This window comes from Bos indicus, chromosome 29, assembly GCF_029378745.1.
Source record: "Bos indicus isolate NIAB-ARS_2022 breed Sahiwal x Tharparkar chromosome 29, NIAB-ARS_B.indTharparkar_mat_pri_1.0, whole genome shotgun sequence".
Taxonomy (NCBI): Eukaryota; Metazoa; Chordata; class Mammalia; order Artiodactyla; family Bovidae; genus Bos; species Bos indicus.
In genome coordinates, this window is record NC_091788.1 from 27,012,477 (window position 1) to 27,029,239 (window position 16,763).

General features: G+C 39.0%; 1 protein-coding gene, 1 non-coding gene and 1 pseudogene across 2 annotated transcripts; all 3 read left to right on the plus strand.

Moving 5' to 3' along the window:
* On the plus strand, positions 1-945 carry LOC109554245 (olfactory receptor 8B3-like; annotated as a pseudogene).
* A 1,214-nt stretch (positions 946-2,159) lies between these two features.
* On the plus strand, positions 2,160-2,291 carry LOC139180807 (small nucleolar RNA SNORA71). The gene has a single exon (XR_011565058.1). It is a non-coding gene; the product is annotated as a small nucleolar RNA SNORA71 (small nucleolar RNA).
* A 3,132-nt stretch (positions 2,292-5,423) lies between these two features.
* Positions 5,424-6,356, plus strand: LOC109554263 (olfactory receptor 8B3-like). Its single transcript, XM_019954580.2, has one exon. The coding sequence runs from the start codon at positions 5,424-5,426 to the stop codon at positions 6,354-6,356; it is 933 nt and encodes a 310-aa protein (XP_019810139.2).
* Positions 6,357-16,763: the final 10,407 nt, after the last annotated feature.

Consider the following 16,763-nt stretch of genomic DNA (forward strand, 5'->3'; position numbering starts at 1 on the left):
ATGTCCTAGGGAAGAATGGCCCCAGGGAATGAATCTTCAGTGACTGAGTTTATCCTGCTGGGTTTAACACAGCAGCCAGGACTCCAGCTGCCTCTCTTTTTCATTTTCTTAGCAGTTTATGTGGTCACTGTGGTGGGGAACGTTGGCTTGATTATTCTTATTGGTCTGAACCCTCACCTGCACACTCCCATGTACTACTTTCTCTTCAACCTTTCCTTCATTGATCTCTGCAACTCCTCTGTCATTACCCCTAAAATGCTGATGAGTTTCGTAAGCCAGAACATCATCTCTTATGCAGAGTGCATGACTCAGCTCTGCTTCTTCTCCTTCTTTGTTATTGATGAGTGCTTTATTTTGACATCAATGGCCTATGACCGATACGTGGCCATCTGTAAGCCCCTGCTCTACAAGGTCTCCATGTCCCATCAGGTCTGCCTCATGCTGACAGTGGGTGTATATGCGATGGGGCTTGTGGGTGCCATGGCCCACACTGGGTGCATGCTGCGACTCTCCTTCTGTGATGGAAACATCATCAATCACTACATGTGTGACATTCCTCCTCTCCTCCAGCTCTCCTGCACAAGCACCTCCATCAATGAGTTGGAGATTTTCATCGTGGTGGGTGTCAATGTCATAGTGCCCAGTGTCACCATCTTCGTTTCTTACACCTTGATCCTCTTGAACATCCTTCGCATCCATTCTGCAGAGGGCAGGTCCAAAGCCTTCAGTACCTGCAGCTCCCACATAATTGCAGTTTCTCTTTTCTTTGGATCAGCAACATTCATGTATCTCAAGCCTTTTCCTGCTGGGTCTCTGGATGAAGATAAAGTGTCCACTGTTTTTTACACCATTGTGGGGCCAATGGTGAATCCTTTCATCTACAGTCTGAGGAACAAAGATGTCCATGTTGCACTGAGTAAGACTATTAGGAAAAGGGTGTTCTGAATAGAAATTGTGTTAGCTGTTGATGTCAAATTTTAGTAAGGGCACACAATGTATGATGATATGGAGAAAAGAATTAAAATAAAAAAGCAGGTGATTTAAATAAAAAGAGAAGCAAAGTTTTTTATGAAAACCACTTTATAAGAAAAGATAGTATAAAGAAGAGGAGAATCAGCCATTCATCCTTTCATAGAAAGTAGGAAAGTACTGGGTTGGACAAAAAGTCCAACCCTATAATTCATTCTGTCATGCTCCAGCTTATTTTCAGAGATTATAAGGTTTTAAATAGAAAAAAGTGAATGGTGATGAATCCAGAAACACTAAGATTTTGAGATTTTTGACTAAGGTATGTCCAGAACTCCTGTGAAGCTTTGTCAAGGACATTTGGACTTTGTGGACTTCAGATTCAGTAAGTTACTAATTTATTTAATAAACCTCTATTGAAATTGCTGGAGAGGATTTTGTCTGGTAGATTCCTTTGTTTCTCAGAAAAGAAGATGAGGAAAATACTTCTCACTATTGTCTCTATCTTCTCAATTTAGTCTTAAGAAAACATGGTAAAGGGAGATTGTTTTTCGATCTCAGTTCAAGGACAAAAAAACTCAGATAACCATTTATAGCAGTCAGGAATGAAAAAGGTAATGTTTTATTTTATGTAAAATATATCTATTCTGCATACGGTAATGTGTATATTTCCATGTTTCTCTCAATTTGTCCCACCCTCTCCTTCCCCTACTGTGTCAACAAGGCTGTTCTCATGTCTGCATCTCCACTGCTGCCCTGAAAAGAGGTTCGTCAGTACCATCTTTCTAGATTCCGTATGATGTGTTAATGCACAATATTTGTCTTTCTCTTTCTAACTTACTTCACTCTGTATAACAGGCTCTAGGTTCATCCACTTCATTAAGACTGACTCAAATGCATTCTTTTTTTTATAGCTGAGTAATATTCTATTGTATATAAACGTACAACTATTTCTGTATCCATTCATCTGTCGATGGACATCTAGGTTACTTCCACGTCCTAGCTACTGTAAAAAGTGCTGTCATGAACATTGGGGTACATGTGTCTCTTTCAGTTAGATTTTCAAAGGGTATATGCCCAGTATTCATAGTTACTTATATTTTTACTACAATGCTGCCATATAGTTTTATTACAATGATTCAGGTGTCCTGGGGTAACTGAAGGTCACTGAAACTTTTAAAGGAGGAAGGGACTCCTGCATCGAAAGTGATTGTGGGCTGCCCGTGCCCTGGTCATCGATACTGCAGGGAGAGGAGTCTCTGAAAGACCTGTCCCCGTGTTTGAAGAACCCAGCCATCCCTTCCAAACCCTGGAGCTTTCACACACTAGTTTTTTTCTCCTGCCATTCCCTTCAGAGCTTAGACCTCGTCTGGTCCCTGGACTTGCAGGGGTTCACTTTGTCTTTGAAGTTCAGGGGCCTCTTGGCAGAAACCAGTCAACACATTTATTCTTGGTCTTCACACTGGAATAAGTTCATGTAGTGCGAAAGAGCATGGGGTGGGGAGGAAGGGCTGTAAACCGTGGCTTCTGCTCTGTGGACTTAACAGGAGTGGAGGACAACCTGTAATGTATTATTCAAGACAGCCTGTGACTGACATGCTTGTTGGTGTGGCTGACAGAGTCACCAGGCCTGCCATCAGCAGAGGGCTGATGACCTGCCTTTTGAAAAAAAAAATTAAAAAAAAAAAAAAGAAGGAAGGGAGAGTTGTGTGCTTCCAGAACTTATCCTCCAGTTGTGTATATGGCCAAATAAGAGGGAGTATGTGAGAAAAGCTAGAATTGTTACTGGAATCATTACATTTCAGCATTTAGTTCAATAAAAACCTCAAAAGTACCTGAACTTGTGTGGTGGCTAGGGGAAAAGGATGGAAGTCAGTGTGGCTGTTGACCCTAATGCTGAGCATGTGAGAAACGTGAGAAACACTCGGAAGGCTTTCACCAGAGAACAATGTAACTTACAGAGTTATTTATGCAGTGCCTACTGTGTGAGTTAAAGTCACTCAGTCGTGTCCAACTCTTTGTCACCCCCATGGACTACACAGTCCATGGAATTTTCCAGGCCAGAATACCGGAGTGGGTAGCCATTCCCTTCTCCAGGGGATCTTCCCAACCCAGGGATCGAACCCAGGTCTCCCACATTGCAGGAGGATTCTTTACCAGCTGAGCCACAAGGAAAGTCCCTGCACTATTCACAGCAGTACAAGAGAAGTGGTAAATAAGACAGAAGAGATGTTAGTCCTCATTTATAATTTATAAGGAGACACAGGAATTAGAGAGAAAAATGGTGAGTGGTATGATGGAGGATTTACAGAAAGTTTGGAGAACATATATGAAGACAGCTGGCATTATTTGACTGTATACTACATGCCAGGTACTGTTCTAACCATTTTTTGGTATTTTTTTCATTTAATCATCAAGATAACCCAATGAAGGAGATGCTATTATTATCATCAATATTTTCAGTTCAGTTCAGTCACTCAGTCATGTCCGACTCTTTGCTACCCCATGAATTGCAGCACACCAGGCTTCCCTGTCCATCACCAACTCCCGGAGTTCACTCAGACTCACGTCCACCATCTCATCCTCTGTCGTCCCCTTCTCCTCCTGCCCCCAATCCCTCCCAGCATCAGAGTCTTTTCCAATGAGTCAACTCTTCGCATCAGGTGGCCAAAGTACTGGAGTTTCAGCTTCAGCATCATTCCCTCCAAATAAATCCCAGGGCTGATCTCCTTCAGAATGGACTAGTTGGATCTCCTTGCAGTCCAAGGGACTCTCAAGAGTCTTCTCCAACACCACAGTTCAAAAGCATCAATTCTTTGGCGCTCAGCCTTCTTCACAGTCCAACTCTCACATCCATACATGACCACAGGAAAAACCATAGCCTTGACTAGATCCTGAGGTATGGAGAGTTAATCACTGTGTCCAAGTTAGTAAGCATGGGGGTAGGCCTCAAACTCATACCCTCTAACTCTATAGCCCCCACTCTTTTCTACTATGAGAAATGATTGATGACTCAGTTAATTAAATAATATATTTAAGGACCCAGCTGGAACCTTAGGTAGATATTTCCAGTAGGTGTTTAAAATGTAAAAAATTTAGTAGGGAGAAAGGCATTTAGCATTTTCTTTTTGAGATAATCCATGAGAGACAATAAGTGAAGTGAATTACTAGAGGCTTTGTAAAATTTCAAGTAAAGATGTGAAGAAACCCCTAGGTAGACTCTGGAAAATTTCCTCTTAGGATCTGGGAAGACACAGAGAAAGAACCTGTACAATAGATTTTTCTAAAGTGATGAAGAAGATGGGAGCTTACTTTTGCCTCTTCCTTGGGGGATGTACAATCCCTGGAGTGATGTGTAAACTGGATTAAAATATTGAGTCTCTAAGGACCTAGATAGAGAACATTGTAAATGTAAATCCCTTACTTCTTTTTTACATATAGAATCTATTCACTGGGGAGAGACTGATCAAGCTTCCACCCTGTTTATAACCAAGTGTGCTACATCATTAAACTCACAGTCAGTCTTCTGTTTATTATCAAGTGGCAAACCTGATAACAACGCTGTGAAATTTTCCTTACTGAGTGAGAAGACTCAAAGTCATAATTAGAAATTAATATTTGTAGTTCAGAAAGATTTCCAGGGCATAATCTGAAATTAAGTCTGGGCTGCTCAGACTTTTCATTTTAGAATCAAATGAACCAGAGCCTCCACTGCCTTTCAAGGACAAACACCAAGGGAGAGCTCTAAGGTTTCTGGCCACATAAGGGTGAGTTTCTGAATTCGGTTGACATCAGACCTGCCACTTTCCTGTCTCCCCCTCTCCCCACCATATTGTGCAGTCATGAGATTCAAGTGAAACTCTTAGGAGACTATATCGAAGGGGATCAGAGAGTGTTCAGAGGTTAGGAGGTGCAGAAGTATCTCAGTCAGTAAGCTCCTTTTCTATGGACAGACTCTCACTCTTCTACTTGGGCAATAACTAAACCTCCTCTAGCATTCGGTCCCTTAGTCTTTGGTTAGAGACAATCTTCTTGGTTCCAACTCACACCAGATCCAATCTGCACCAGAAGCCAGCACCATGTAGCTGGGGTCTCTGCCTACAATTTTGCTGATGAGGAGAAGGCTCAAGTGAATGAAGAAAAGGTGAAGTTAGAGAAGGACTTTCTAACTTGATCCCTCTCTCTTATCTCTTCGTTTTTCCAGCAGGCATGTATCTGTATGGCAGCATTGCCTTCTCTCTGTAGGCTGTTTGTTATGATCTTTGTTTTATTTAGCTTATCAAGACTCTAGAAAGGGAAAGCCCATGGTAAAGGCAGATTCTATGGGCCCAGGTTGGCCTAGTGTCAGACATGCTCAGTATGTACATTCTCTTGTAGGATGAGATATTGTCAGAAGGACTGAGCTGTTCCCCAAGGTAAATATTCTCTCCTGTGTCCACAGATTTTCTTAGGGAGGAATGGCTCCTGGGAATGGGTCTTTCGTGACTGCATTCATCCTGGTGGGGTTAACAGATCAACTGGATCTCCAAGTTCCCTTGTTTTTCCTGTTTCTATTAATGTATATGGTCACTGTGATAGGAAATTTGAGCCTGATAATCTTAATTGGGATACATTCACATCTACACACCCCCATGTACTTTTTCCTCCTTAACTTGTCCTTCACAGACCTCTGTTACTCTTCAGTATTTACACCCAAAATGCTGATAGATTTCTTATCGAAGGAGAATATTATCTCTTACATGGGGTGCATGACTCAGTTCTACTTCTTCTGTTTTTTTGTTGTTTCTGAATGCTATGTGCTGACATCAATGTCCTATGACCGCTATGTGGCCATCTGTAAGCCATTATTATATAATACTGCCATGTCCCCTAAAGTGTGTTTCAGCCTTATGCTTGGTTCCTACTTGATGGCATTTTCTGGTGCCATGGCTCACACTGGATGCATGCTGAGACTGACCTTCTGTGATGCAAACACCATCAACCATTATTTCTGTGACATCCACCCTCTGCTTCAGCTCTCCTGCACAAGTACCTATGTCACTGAGCTGGTAGTTTTCATCATGGCGTGCATCAACATCATTGTGCCCAGTCTCACCATCTTTGTCTCTTATGGTCTCATCCTGTCCAGCATCCTCCACATCAAGTCCACGGAGGGCAGGTCCAGAGCCTTCGGCACCTGCAGTTCCCACATCATTGCTGTTTCTCTGTTCTTTGGATCTGGGGCATTTGTGTATCTCAAATCATCTTCTACTGGATCTTTGGATGAGGGAAAAATCTCTTCTGTCTTTTATACCAATGTGGTTCCCATGATGAACCCCTTAATTTACAGTCTGAGGAACAAAGATGTTAAAAGTGCTCTGAGAAAAACCCTGAGGAGAAGAAAGTATTGATTAGAATCAGTTTCTGTGTCCAGGTCATAGGATGGGAGAGATTTTGTGTGTTTATTCACAATATTTGTAGTGGCAACCTTCTTACCATATTTATTTCTCATCATAGGGAAGAAAATTTAGTCTTCCGTCAAGTTGTTTCCAGTTTCTTAGAGTAGATCATCTTTCTTTTATTACTACTTTAGCAATATCCTTTCCTTTTCTTCATGTTTCCCATTTAAAAATGACATAAATAAACTAATATATATATATTTTTTGCCACCCAGCATGGCTTTTGGGGTCTTAGTTCCCCAACCAGGGATTGAACCCTTGCCCCCCGCAGTGGAAGTGCAGAGTCCTAACCACTGGACCACCAGAGAATTCCCTTCTATTTATTTTCCTTATTGTTATTATGGACTTTTTTTTCACTTGGAAAAAGATGAATGTTTCTGCTAATGATCAATAAAGTAACACTAGTGTGACTTTATTAGAGAAGGAAATGGCAACCCACTCCACTGTTCTTGCCTGGAAAATCCCCGGGACGGGGGAGCTTGGTGGGCTGCAGTCTATGGGGTCGCACAGAGTCGGACACGACTGAAGCGACACAGCAGCAGCAGCAGCAGTGTGACTTTAAAGTCTTTAAAGTCATTGATTTTGAATGTTCAATAAAGTAACACTTTCTTAAATGACACTTATGCCACTGGAAGCATGAATCAGACAATCTGTCCTACCTTTTTCTTTCTCCTTACAGTGGTCAGGCATGTGATTTCTCCAAATGCCATTGTTTCACCCTTATAGGAGATTCCATAAAGACTATCAAAGATACTCCACTTTGAAGCTGTAAACACTAGTCATTAAGCTACTTTCATGTTTATCTCCAGTATTTCATATTTATTTTCTATATTCAAAGTAGCACATCAGATTTTCAATATGTATTTATTTCATGAATACAATACTGAATACTGAAACTCAGAAGTGTAATGATTTACTTAAAGTCACACAATTTCTTTATGAAAAAATCTGGGATAAACTATTAGCCTTTTGATTTCAAATGTACTACTCTTTCTAGTATACATTCTGTGTACTTCATTTTATTTGTATTTTAGTAAACATAAGGTAAGGCTTCCCAGGTGGCTTAGACAGTAAAGAATCCACCTGCAATGCAGGAGACCTGGGTTCGATCCCTGGGTTGGGAAGATTCCCTGGAGAAGGGCATGGCAACCCACTCCAGTATTCTTGCCTAGAGAACCCCCATGAACAGAGAAGCCTGGCAGGCTACAGTCCATGGGGTCACAAAGAGTCGGACATGACTGAGAGACTAAGCATAGCATAGCAAACATAAGATATGAGAAAACATTTGTTTTGAAAACTGACTTTTTCTGCAAAAAAAAAAAAAAATATTTTCAGGATCTTATAATTCAGAGAACAGGCATTCCTAAGAAATAAGTAAAGCATTTCTTAGGAATGTGTCATTAGTCCATGGTCTAATAAAGAAGGCCAATAAATAAGAGGTACCTCACACAAGGCCAATAAATAAGAGGTCCTTCAGTAGGGAATGGAAAATGAGATTTAGAAGTCACACTTCATCCTGAATTTGTTTCCTTATCTGTACTTAAATTATCCTCCATTGTCCATAAAGCTTTAAAAAAGAAAAAAAAAGCGAAAATAGTTAATTTTGAATAAAAAAATTGCAATTTGGGGCAAATAGATTTTGGTAGCAGCCCAAACAGTGTCCCAGCTCAGGAGTAAAATCAAAGGCTTTTAGAGGTAAAGAAGGAAAGTTGGCACTGCAAAGAATTTTAATTTAAGGGTTGGAGACAGAAGCTAGTCTTGGCTAAACAGGATTGAGTACTAGCTATCACTTGCTATTGTTTTGTCGCTAAGTTGCGTCTGACTCTTTTGCGACCCCATAGACTGTAGCCTGTTAGGATCCTCTGTCCACGGGATTTTCCAGGCAAGAATATTGGAGTGGGCTGCCATTTCCTTCTCCTCCATAAAGCTTTTATTAAAACTTATAATACACAATGGCCACACATTAATAGTAATTTGGAGGATGAAGACCAATGGCTATGGCCACATCTGTTGGGAATCAGGTAGAGAGAGGACAGTATCTTAAGGAGATAACATAGTGATTTGTAATCAAAACTCAAGTTAGAAAGAAAGAATAGAAAATAAAATTATGAGAAAAGAAAGCTCTTTCTATGATTTTCTTCTTCTTTCTAGAAGGCTCTAGAAATATTATGGAGGTCACAGGATTTCTCTGGAAACCCTTTAGCTTATTTAGTACTTATAAAATGTTGAACACACATTCCTGTTTCTTGGCTTCCACATGCTACTCTTATGTGGATTTTAAAGTACAAAAGCCTCAAATTTCAGCTGTGAGAGCAATGACTATTTGAAGGAAATATTTGGGGAATAAACTAAATTTTGAACAAGATGTCTTTTTCTTTTAAGGTACTAGGAAAAAGAAAACCACTCAAAAATATGATGTGTTGAGACAATTTAAACATGTCCTAAAATAACTGTAGTAACATTTACTACTTTACTGTTTTCCAGTCTCCATACAATATTTAGATATTTTGAAATTTAGTATAGCTGGATTGTTGGCTTGTTTTTAGGTGTTCAATGTTGCTAAATTCTTGACATAGTTTTACTGACCATTCATATCCCATCCCCTGATCCAATATTAGTATGTTTGATTTTCACTTAACTAGTTCTATGTATGTGAAATAATTGATCTTGGTTGGATTTTTTTTTTCATTTTGCTTTTCTTGTAGTAACTGTTCTGATAAAATTACTTTCCATATTGAAGGGAAAATATGTCTCAATAGGCAAACAGTATCTTGCTATTTGGGAGCCTTTGCAGACATTGCAGATTGTATTCAATATGTTATATATTTTACTAGCATTTGAGGTGACTCAAAGAGTGGGTTAAAACTGATGGTTGATCTTTCATTTGATGAGACTCAAAATACAAATGAAACCCGTTTCATTCTCAGAAAAAAATCTTTAAAATTAGGTTTCAATAATTAAAAAAGATGCATGTACCCTAATGTTTGAACTTCCCAGGTGGCACTAGTGGTAAATGTCACATGTCAATGCAAGAGATGCAAGAGACACTGATTTGATCCCTGGATTGGGAAGATGCTCTAGAGAAGGAAATGGAAGCCCACTCCAGTGTTCTTGCTGGGGAAATCCCATGGACAGAGGAGCCTGGTAGGCTATAGTCCATGGGTCTCAGAGTTGGACATGACTGCATATCTAAGCACCTCAATGATCACAGAAGCACTATTTACAATAGCCAGGACATGAAAGCAACCTAAATGTTCATTGACAGAGGAATGGATAAAGAAGATGTGGTACATATATACAATGGAATATTACTCAGCCATAAAAATGAAATTGGGTCATTTGTAGAGATGTCGATGGACCTAGAGTCTGTCATACAGAGTAAAGTAAGTCAGAAAAGAAAAACAACTATCATATATTAACACATATATGTAGAATCTAGAAAAATGGTACAGAGAAACCTATTTGCTAGGCAGGAATAGAGATCCAAATGTAGAGTGAACATGTGGACACAGTGGGGGATGGGGAGGGTGGGACAAACTTGGAGAGTAGCACTGACATATATACCCCATGTGTAAAACAGATAGCTAGTGGAAGGCTGCTGTGTGGCACAGGGAGCTCAGCTTGGGGCTCTGTGATGACTTAGAGTGGTGGGATAGGGGTGGGGGGGGATGGGGTGGGGTGGCAGGGATGCTCAAGAAGGAGGAGATATATTAATATGTATACATATAGCTGATTCACTTCACTGTATAGCAGAAACTTAACGTGACATTTTACAGTAATTATACTTCAATAAAAAATTGTCTCATTCCTTTAGATTATTTTGTAAATGATTAATCAGAAAAACAGATATACCTACTGATTGTAAAAGTTAAGGGTGGCTAAGTTTTAATAGAGGCAATTTAGTCTTTTAGTTAGTGCCTTTAAGTACTATATAGCTATGTGGACTTCTTTTAACAAGGAGGAATACATGTGAGGAAACAAGTCAGTTATTCTATATACATAGCATAGAATTTTGAAATGGGATAAAAGGGGTTATGAGGGAAAGTATGATTCTATTGAAGTTGGCACAGCTGAGAATCAAACAGGTAAGTCATGGGATTCTTCTGTGCCTGTGTACTAGGATGGAGCTGTTTTTAGGTCAGTCCAAAAGCTTTGATATTGTAGGCTTAACAAAAGTGGTCTTCCTAGTTAGGGACCAGAATGTTCCCTGACGACATCATGAATGTGTTTAATGTGAACTTTCTCTAAGTGGGCTACTGTTGTTAGGATCAGGTTTGGAATGAGTATGACGAGGGTGCACTGTGATTAAGGGCTAAAGAAACGAGAAGTAAAAGTGGTTCTGATAATTCCTGAATCCCCAACTTTACTGAACCCCATTATATACTTCTCCTTATACGGCCTTGCCCCCAACACACACAATGTCTTTAAGTCTTGTATTTTATGAGATCACTGCCTAACATCAGTTCATGATACACACCCACTTTTAATCTTTGCAAGCTCGTTCAGGTAAGTGGTTCTTTACTCCAGTGCCTGAGGGGCAAGGCTGAGTAGGAACTACTTGTTGCATCTAGCAAGAGGAAATGGCTGTTGATTCATTCACCCATTTGATTATGTGACTACAACGAACAAAACATGCGTTTAATATCCATTGTTGGTGATATGTACAATGAGCTGTATGTCACAAGTGAGAGAAAGTCATCGAGGCTGTTTTTCTCTTTAAAATGTAGTGGAGTTGCAGGCTACCCATGGGTTGAATGTGAAATCAGTTGTTTGTATTCAAAATTCTTACTGAAATTTGATTCTGGTAAATTGACGTACATATTGAGGACAGACACAGCGTTTCCCCAAAGCTGGCACAATTGGTTTTTCTCTCAAGCTCTGGGACATTTCCCTGTGTAGTCAGCCTGGCACCAGCTGAAGTTGTTGCTTTACATGCTGGGTCTGGTGTACCAAATAAGCACCTTTAAACATTAAAGCTCACTCAGTGGAGAAGTCTTGTGTTCTGAAGCAGAGACACCCTCTTGCTCAGTGAGTGGGAGGCTGGTGGAATCACCTGGGTTGTTTGAAGACTCCCTATGCCATGAAGTTCAGTAGACCCACTTCACACATTAATAGAGAGAACTTGCAGGGTGTCACAATTGTTCTTAGAGGTCGTGTTGCAGTTTTCTCTGCACCTTTGCATCTGTCAGGCTGTGTGTTCCTCAGGGAAGGACAGTGAGGGAGTTAGGGAAGGGGATCCTAGTTCCCATCTCAGGGATGATGAAACTGAGGCTCAGAGATGTTCATGCTTGTTCCAACTTGCAATTTATAAGTGGTAGAGCTGAGACTAGGACTTGGGTGTTTTTTTTTGATTCTAAATATGTAAAGTTAAAAAAATATACAGAATTTACTATATACTTTCAAAAATCAGTGACACATGAACAATGATTTTAGTGAGTAAAAGGCATCTGAACACAGACAAAGGCAAAATTCTAAATTAAGAAAAATGTAAAATATCTTCACGTTTCTTTCACAGTTTATTGCCTAATTTAGAGTACGTGAACAAATTTTATACTTCCCTGCATCCATGCGTGCTAAGTTGCTTCAGTCATGTTCAACTCTTTGCGATCCTATGGACTGTAGCTCAGTAGGCTCCTCTGTCCATGGGATTCCCCAGGCAAGAATACTGGAGTGGGTTGCCATGCCCACCTCCAGGGGATATTCCCCTCCAGGGGATATTCCCCACCCAGGGATCGAAGCTGCATCTCCTGCATTGGCAGGCAGATTCTTTTTTTTTTTTTTAATTTAATTTAATTTTTTAACTTTACAATATTGTATTGGTTTTGCCATACATCAACATGAATCCACCACAGGTATACACGTGTTCCCCATCCTGAACCCTCCTTCCTCCTCCCTCCCCGTACCATCCCTCTGGGTCGTCCCAGTGCACCAGCCCCAAGCATCCAGTATCATGCATCGAACCTGGACTGGCGACTTGTTTCATATATGATATTATACATGTTTAAATGCCATTCTCCCAAATCATCCCACCCTCTCCCTCTCCCACAGAGTCCACAAGACTGTTTCATACATCAGTGTCTCTTTTGCTGTCTCGTATACAGGGTTACTGTTACCATCTTTCTAAATTCCATATATATGTGTCAGTGTACTGTATTGGTGTTTTTCTTTCTGGTTTACTTCACTCTGTATAATAGGCTCCAGTTTCATCCACCTCATTAGAACTGATTCAAATATATTCTTTTTAATGGCTGAGTAATACTCCATTGTGTATATGTACCACAGGTTTCTTTTTTTTATTTTTTATTTTTTTAAAATTTTATTTTGTTTTTAAACTTTACAATATTGTACTGGTTTTGCCAAATACCGAAATGAGTCTGCCATAGGTATACATGTGTTCCCCATCCTGAACCCTCCTCCCTCCTCCCTCCCCATACCATCCCTCTGGGTTGTCCCAGTGCACCAGCCCCAAGCAACCAGTATCGTGCATTGAACCTGGACTGGCGACTCGTTTCATATATGATATTATACATATTTCAATGCCATTCTCCCAAATCATCCCCGCCCTCCCTCTCCCACAGAGTCCAAAAGACTGTTCTATACATCTGTGTCTCTTTTGCTGTCTCATATACAGGGTTATCGTTACCATCTTTCTAAATACCATACATATGCGTTAATATACTGTATTGGTGTTTTTCTTTCTGGCTTACTTCACTCTGTAGAATAGGCTCCAGTTTCATCCACCTCATTAGAACTGATTCAAATGTATTCTTTTTAATGGCTGAGTAATACTCCGTTGTGTATATGTACCACTGCTTTCTTATCCATTCATCTGCAGATGGACATCTAGGTTGCTTCCATGTCCTGGCTATTATAAACAGTGCTGTGATGAACATTGGGGTACACGTGTCTCTTTCCCTTCTGGTTTCCTCAGTGTGTATGCCCAGCAGTGGGATTGCTGGATCATAAGGCAGTTCTATTTCCAGTTTTTTAAGGAATCTCCACACTGTTGTCCATAGTGGCTGTACTAGTTTGCATTCCCACCAACAGTGTAAGAGGGTTCCCTTTTCTTCACACCCTCTCCAGCATTTATTATTTGTAGACTTTTGGATTGCAGCCATTCTGACTGGCGTGAAATGGTACCTCATTGTGGTTTTGATTTGCATTTCTCTGATAATGAGTGATGTTGAGCACCTTTTCATGTGTTAGCCATCTGTATGTCTTCTTTGGAGAAATGTCTATTTAGTTCTTTGGTCCATTTTGATTGGGTCATTTATTTTTCTGGAATTGAGGTGTAGGAGTTGCTTGTATATTTTTGAGATTAGTTGTTTGTCCGTTGCTTCATTTGCTATAATTTTCTCCCATTCTGAAGGCTGTCTTTTCACCTTGCTTATAGTTTCCTTTGTTGTGCAGAAGCTTTTAAATTTAATTAGGTCCCATTTGTTTATTTTTGCTTTTATTTCCAATATTCTGGTATGCTAGAACAAATAATTTCACAATTTGTATGGAAATACAAAAAACCTCGAATAGCCAAAGCAATCTTGAGAAAGAATGGAACTGGAGGAATCAACCTGCCTGACTTCAGGCTCTACTACAGGCAGATTCTTTACCACTGAGCCATCTTGGAAGCCCATATGTGCATGACATTTATTTTGTAACTGGAAGCTTGTATCTCTTAATCCACTTCACCTATTTTCATCAACCCTCCCACTCTTTTCCCTTCTGGCAACCACCTCTCTGTTTCTTGTTTTTTTGTTAATTTGTCCTGTTTTTTAGATTCCCCATATAAATGAGATCATACAGTATTTGTTCTTCTCTGTGTGACTTATTTCACTTAGCATAATACCTTCTAGATCTATCCATGTTGTCATGATGGCAAGATTTTGTTTTTTATAACTGAATAATATTCCATTGAATGTATGTGTATATACATATCTTCTTCACCCAGTCATCTGTCAGTGGACACTTAGGTTATTTTCATATATTGAGAATTGTAAACAGTAGTGCAATAAACACAGGGATATATATATATATATATATATATATATATATACACACACATATATTTTAAATCAGTGTTTTCTTTGGAAAATCTAAGAGTTTTAAAATAGATGCATTGGGATTTTCTTTTGCAGAAAATTATGGTACCTGAAATTAAGGACAGTATCATTTCTTTGTTTCTGACCTGTATGTAATCCATTTTCTTTTCTTGCTTTATTCCTTTGAGCAATGCTTTATGTAGAATGCATAAAAACAATGCTTTCTGTATAATGAATAAAAGTGATAAATGGATATCCTTGTCTTATTCCCAGTCAAAATGGGAAAGCTTTCAGTCTTTCACCATCAAGTATAATGTTCACAGGAGTGTTTTTGTAGACATTATTTTTCAAGTTGAGGAAATTTTCCTCTATTGCTAGTTTTTGATAATTTTTAAAAAAATTATAAGTTACTGTTGGTTTTAGATATTTCTTGTCTCAACTGATATGATCATATATTTTTTCTTCTTTAGCCTATTCATACGATACAGTACATTTATTGATTTTTTTCAAATATGAACATCTTTGAATCCCTGAAATAAACCTTACTTGGTTGTAGCATATAATTTTGTCTATATGTATGCTGTTTTCTTTTATATTGCAGTATAGTTTTGATTGAGGTTCCCTGGTGGCTCAGATGGTAAAGAATCTGCCTGTAATGTGGGAGACCTAGGTTCAATCCCTGGGTTGGGAAGATTTCCTGGAGAAGGGAATGGCAACCCACTCCAGTATTCTTTCCTGGAGAATTTCATGGACAGAGGAGCCTGATGAGTTCCTTTCACTTATTTTTCATTTATTTTTTCTTATATTGTTCACTTATATTTTTGCTCTTATCTTTATTATTTCTTTTTTTCTATTTTCATTACGCTTCTGCAAAAGGGATTTGTCTGTTTTTCTTTCTCTTATTTAGTCATTCAATTATATTTATATCACTATGGACTCATGGCTATTTTATATTTTAAATAATAATCCATTACCACTTCATTTAATATATTGGTGGAAGTTATTCCAGTTTTGACCACTGAGAACCCTTTCAACTGGCTCCTGTTTCTCTGTCATACCCCATCTTTGTGTGTGTGTGTGTGTGTATGTGTGTACTTCAGTGATTCTTTGCTTTCTAGCAAAGATGCTCCTGTCTCTTCTTATACCTTTCTTTCTCCAGTTCCTTTCCTGGTTTCTATTATTGGAGAACATTACTAGAAACTTCATACCTGAGCACTAGGTGTACTTCTTGCTTTTAGGCCCTCTAAACTGAGAGAACAAGGAAATGTATGTGTATATACCTGTCTGTAAATATGTTTATATGTAATCATTTTTAGCTATAATAAGTTAAACATGACTTCATACTGATGACTCCATCTATAATCCATTACCACATCCTTTCTCCCCTAGCTTGTTTATTCTGCCATTCTCATGGTGGGACATCTGACTCACCATCAGCCACTGGTTTACCGATTTGTTCCATCTCAGTATGCCTCTATAGTGGTTTCAGAATTGTTAACTTCGACCCTTGTGGGAAATCACCTTGTCAACCAGAGTACAGTGCTCACGAAACTTTAATTTTTGCTTTAAACCTTCGGCTTACATTTGTTTTACTTAGGTCAGCATCTTTTGTCACTGTCCCCTTCCGTGGAGCTGCTGTGTATATCTGTAACAGAGGTTGTTTGTGATGTTGTGCATTCCTTCCTAGAATCTCCAGTTTCCTAAATTAGTTTGTATATTTGCACACATCGTTTCACTCTGTACTGTAAATCACTATGGGTTTGACAAATACAGTCATGGATCCACCAGATATTAGCAGGAAAGCTCATTATTTCGCCAGTAATTATGACATTTTATTTTTAGTTTTCCTGTGTCTGTTCTTTATCAAGTTCTTTATCAAATATAGAGAGGTAGGCTCTCTTAATTCCTAGTTTGCTGAGTTTTAATCATGAATCAATTTTTTTTTGGTGAATCAGTTTTCAATGTTGTTAAATGCCTTTTTAGTCACTTGATACATGATTTTATATGATTTTCCTTCTGTATCCTGTTACACTGATTTTTGCATGTTGAACTAGTCTTGCATATCTGGAATAAATCCTACTTGATCATGGTATATACATGTTTTTATATATGTTGGATTTGATTTCCTATATTTTGTTCAGAAGTTTTCATGCTTATATTCATGAGTTATTTGGTCTGTGGTTTTCCTTTTTTTTGATGTCTGTATCTGACTTTAGTAATTAGGATAATTCTGATCTCATTGGATTATTTAAGAAGTAGTTCCTCTGCTTCCACTTTTCTGTAAGAGACTGAAGATAATTGATACTATTTATTCCTTAACTGT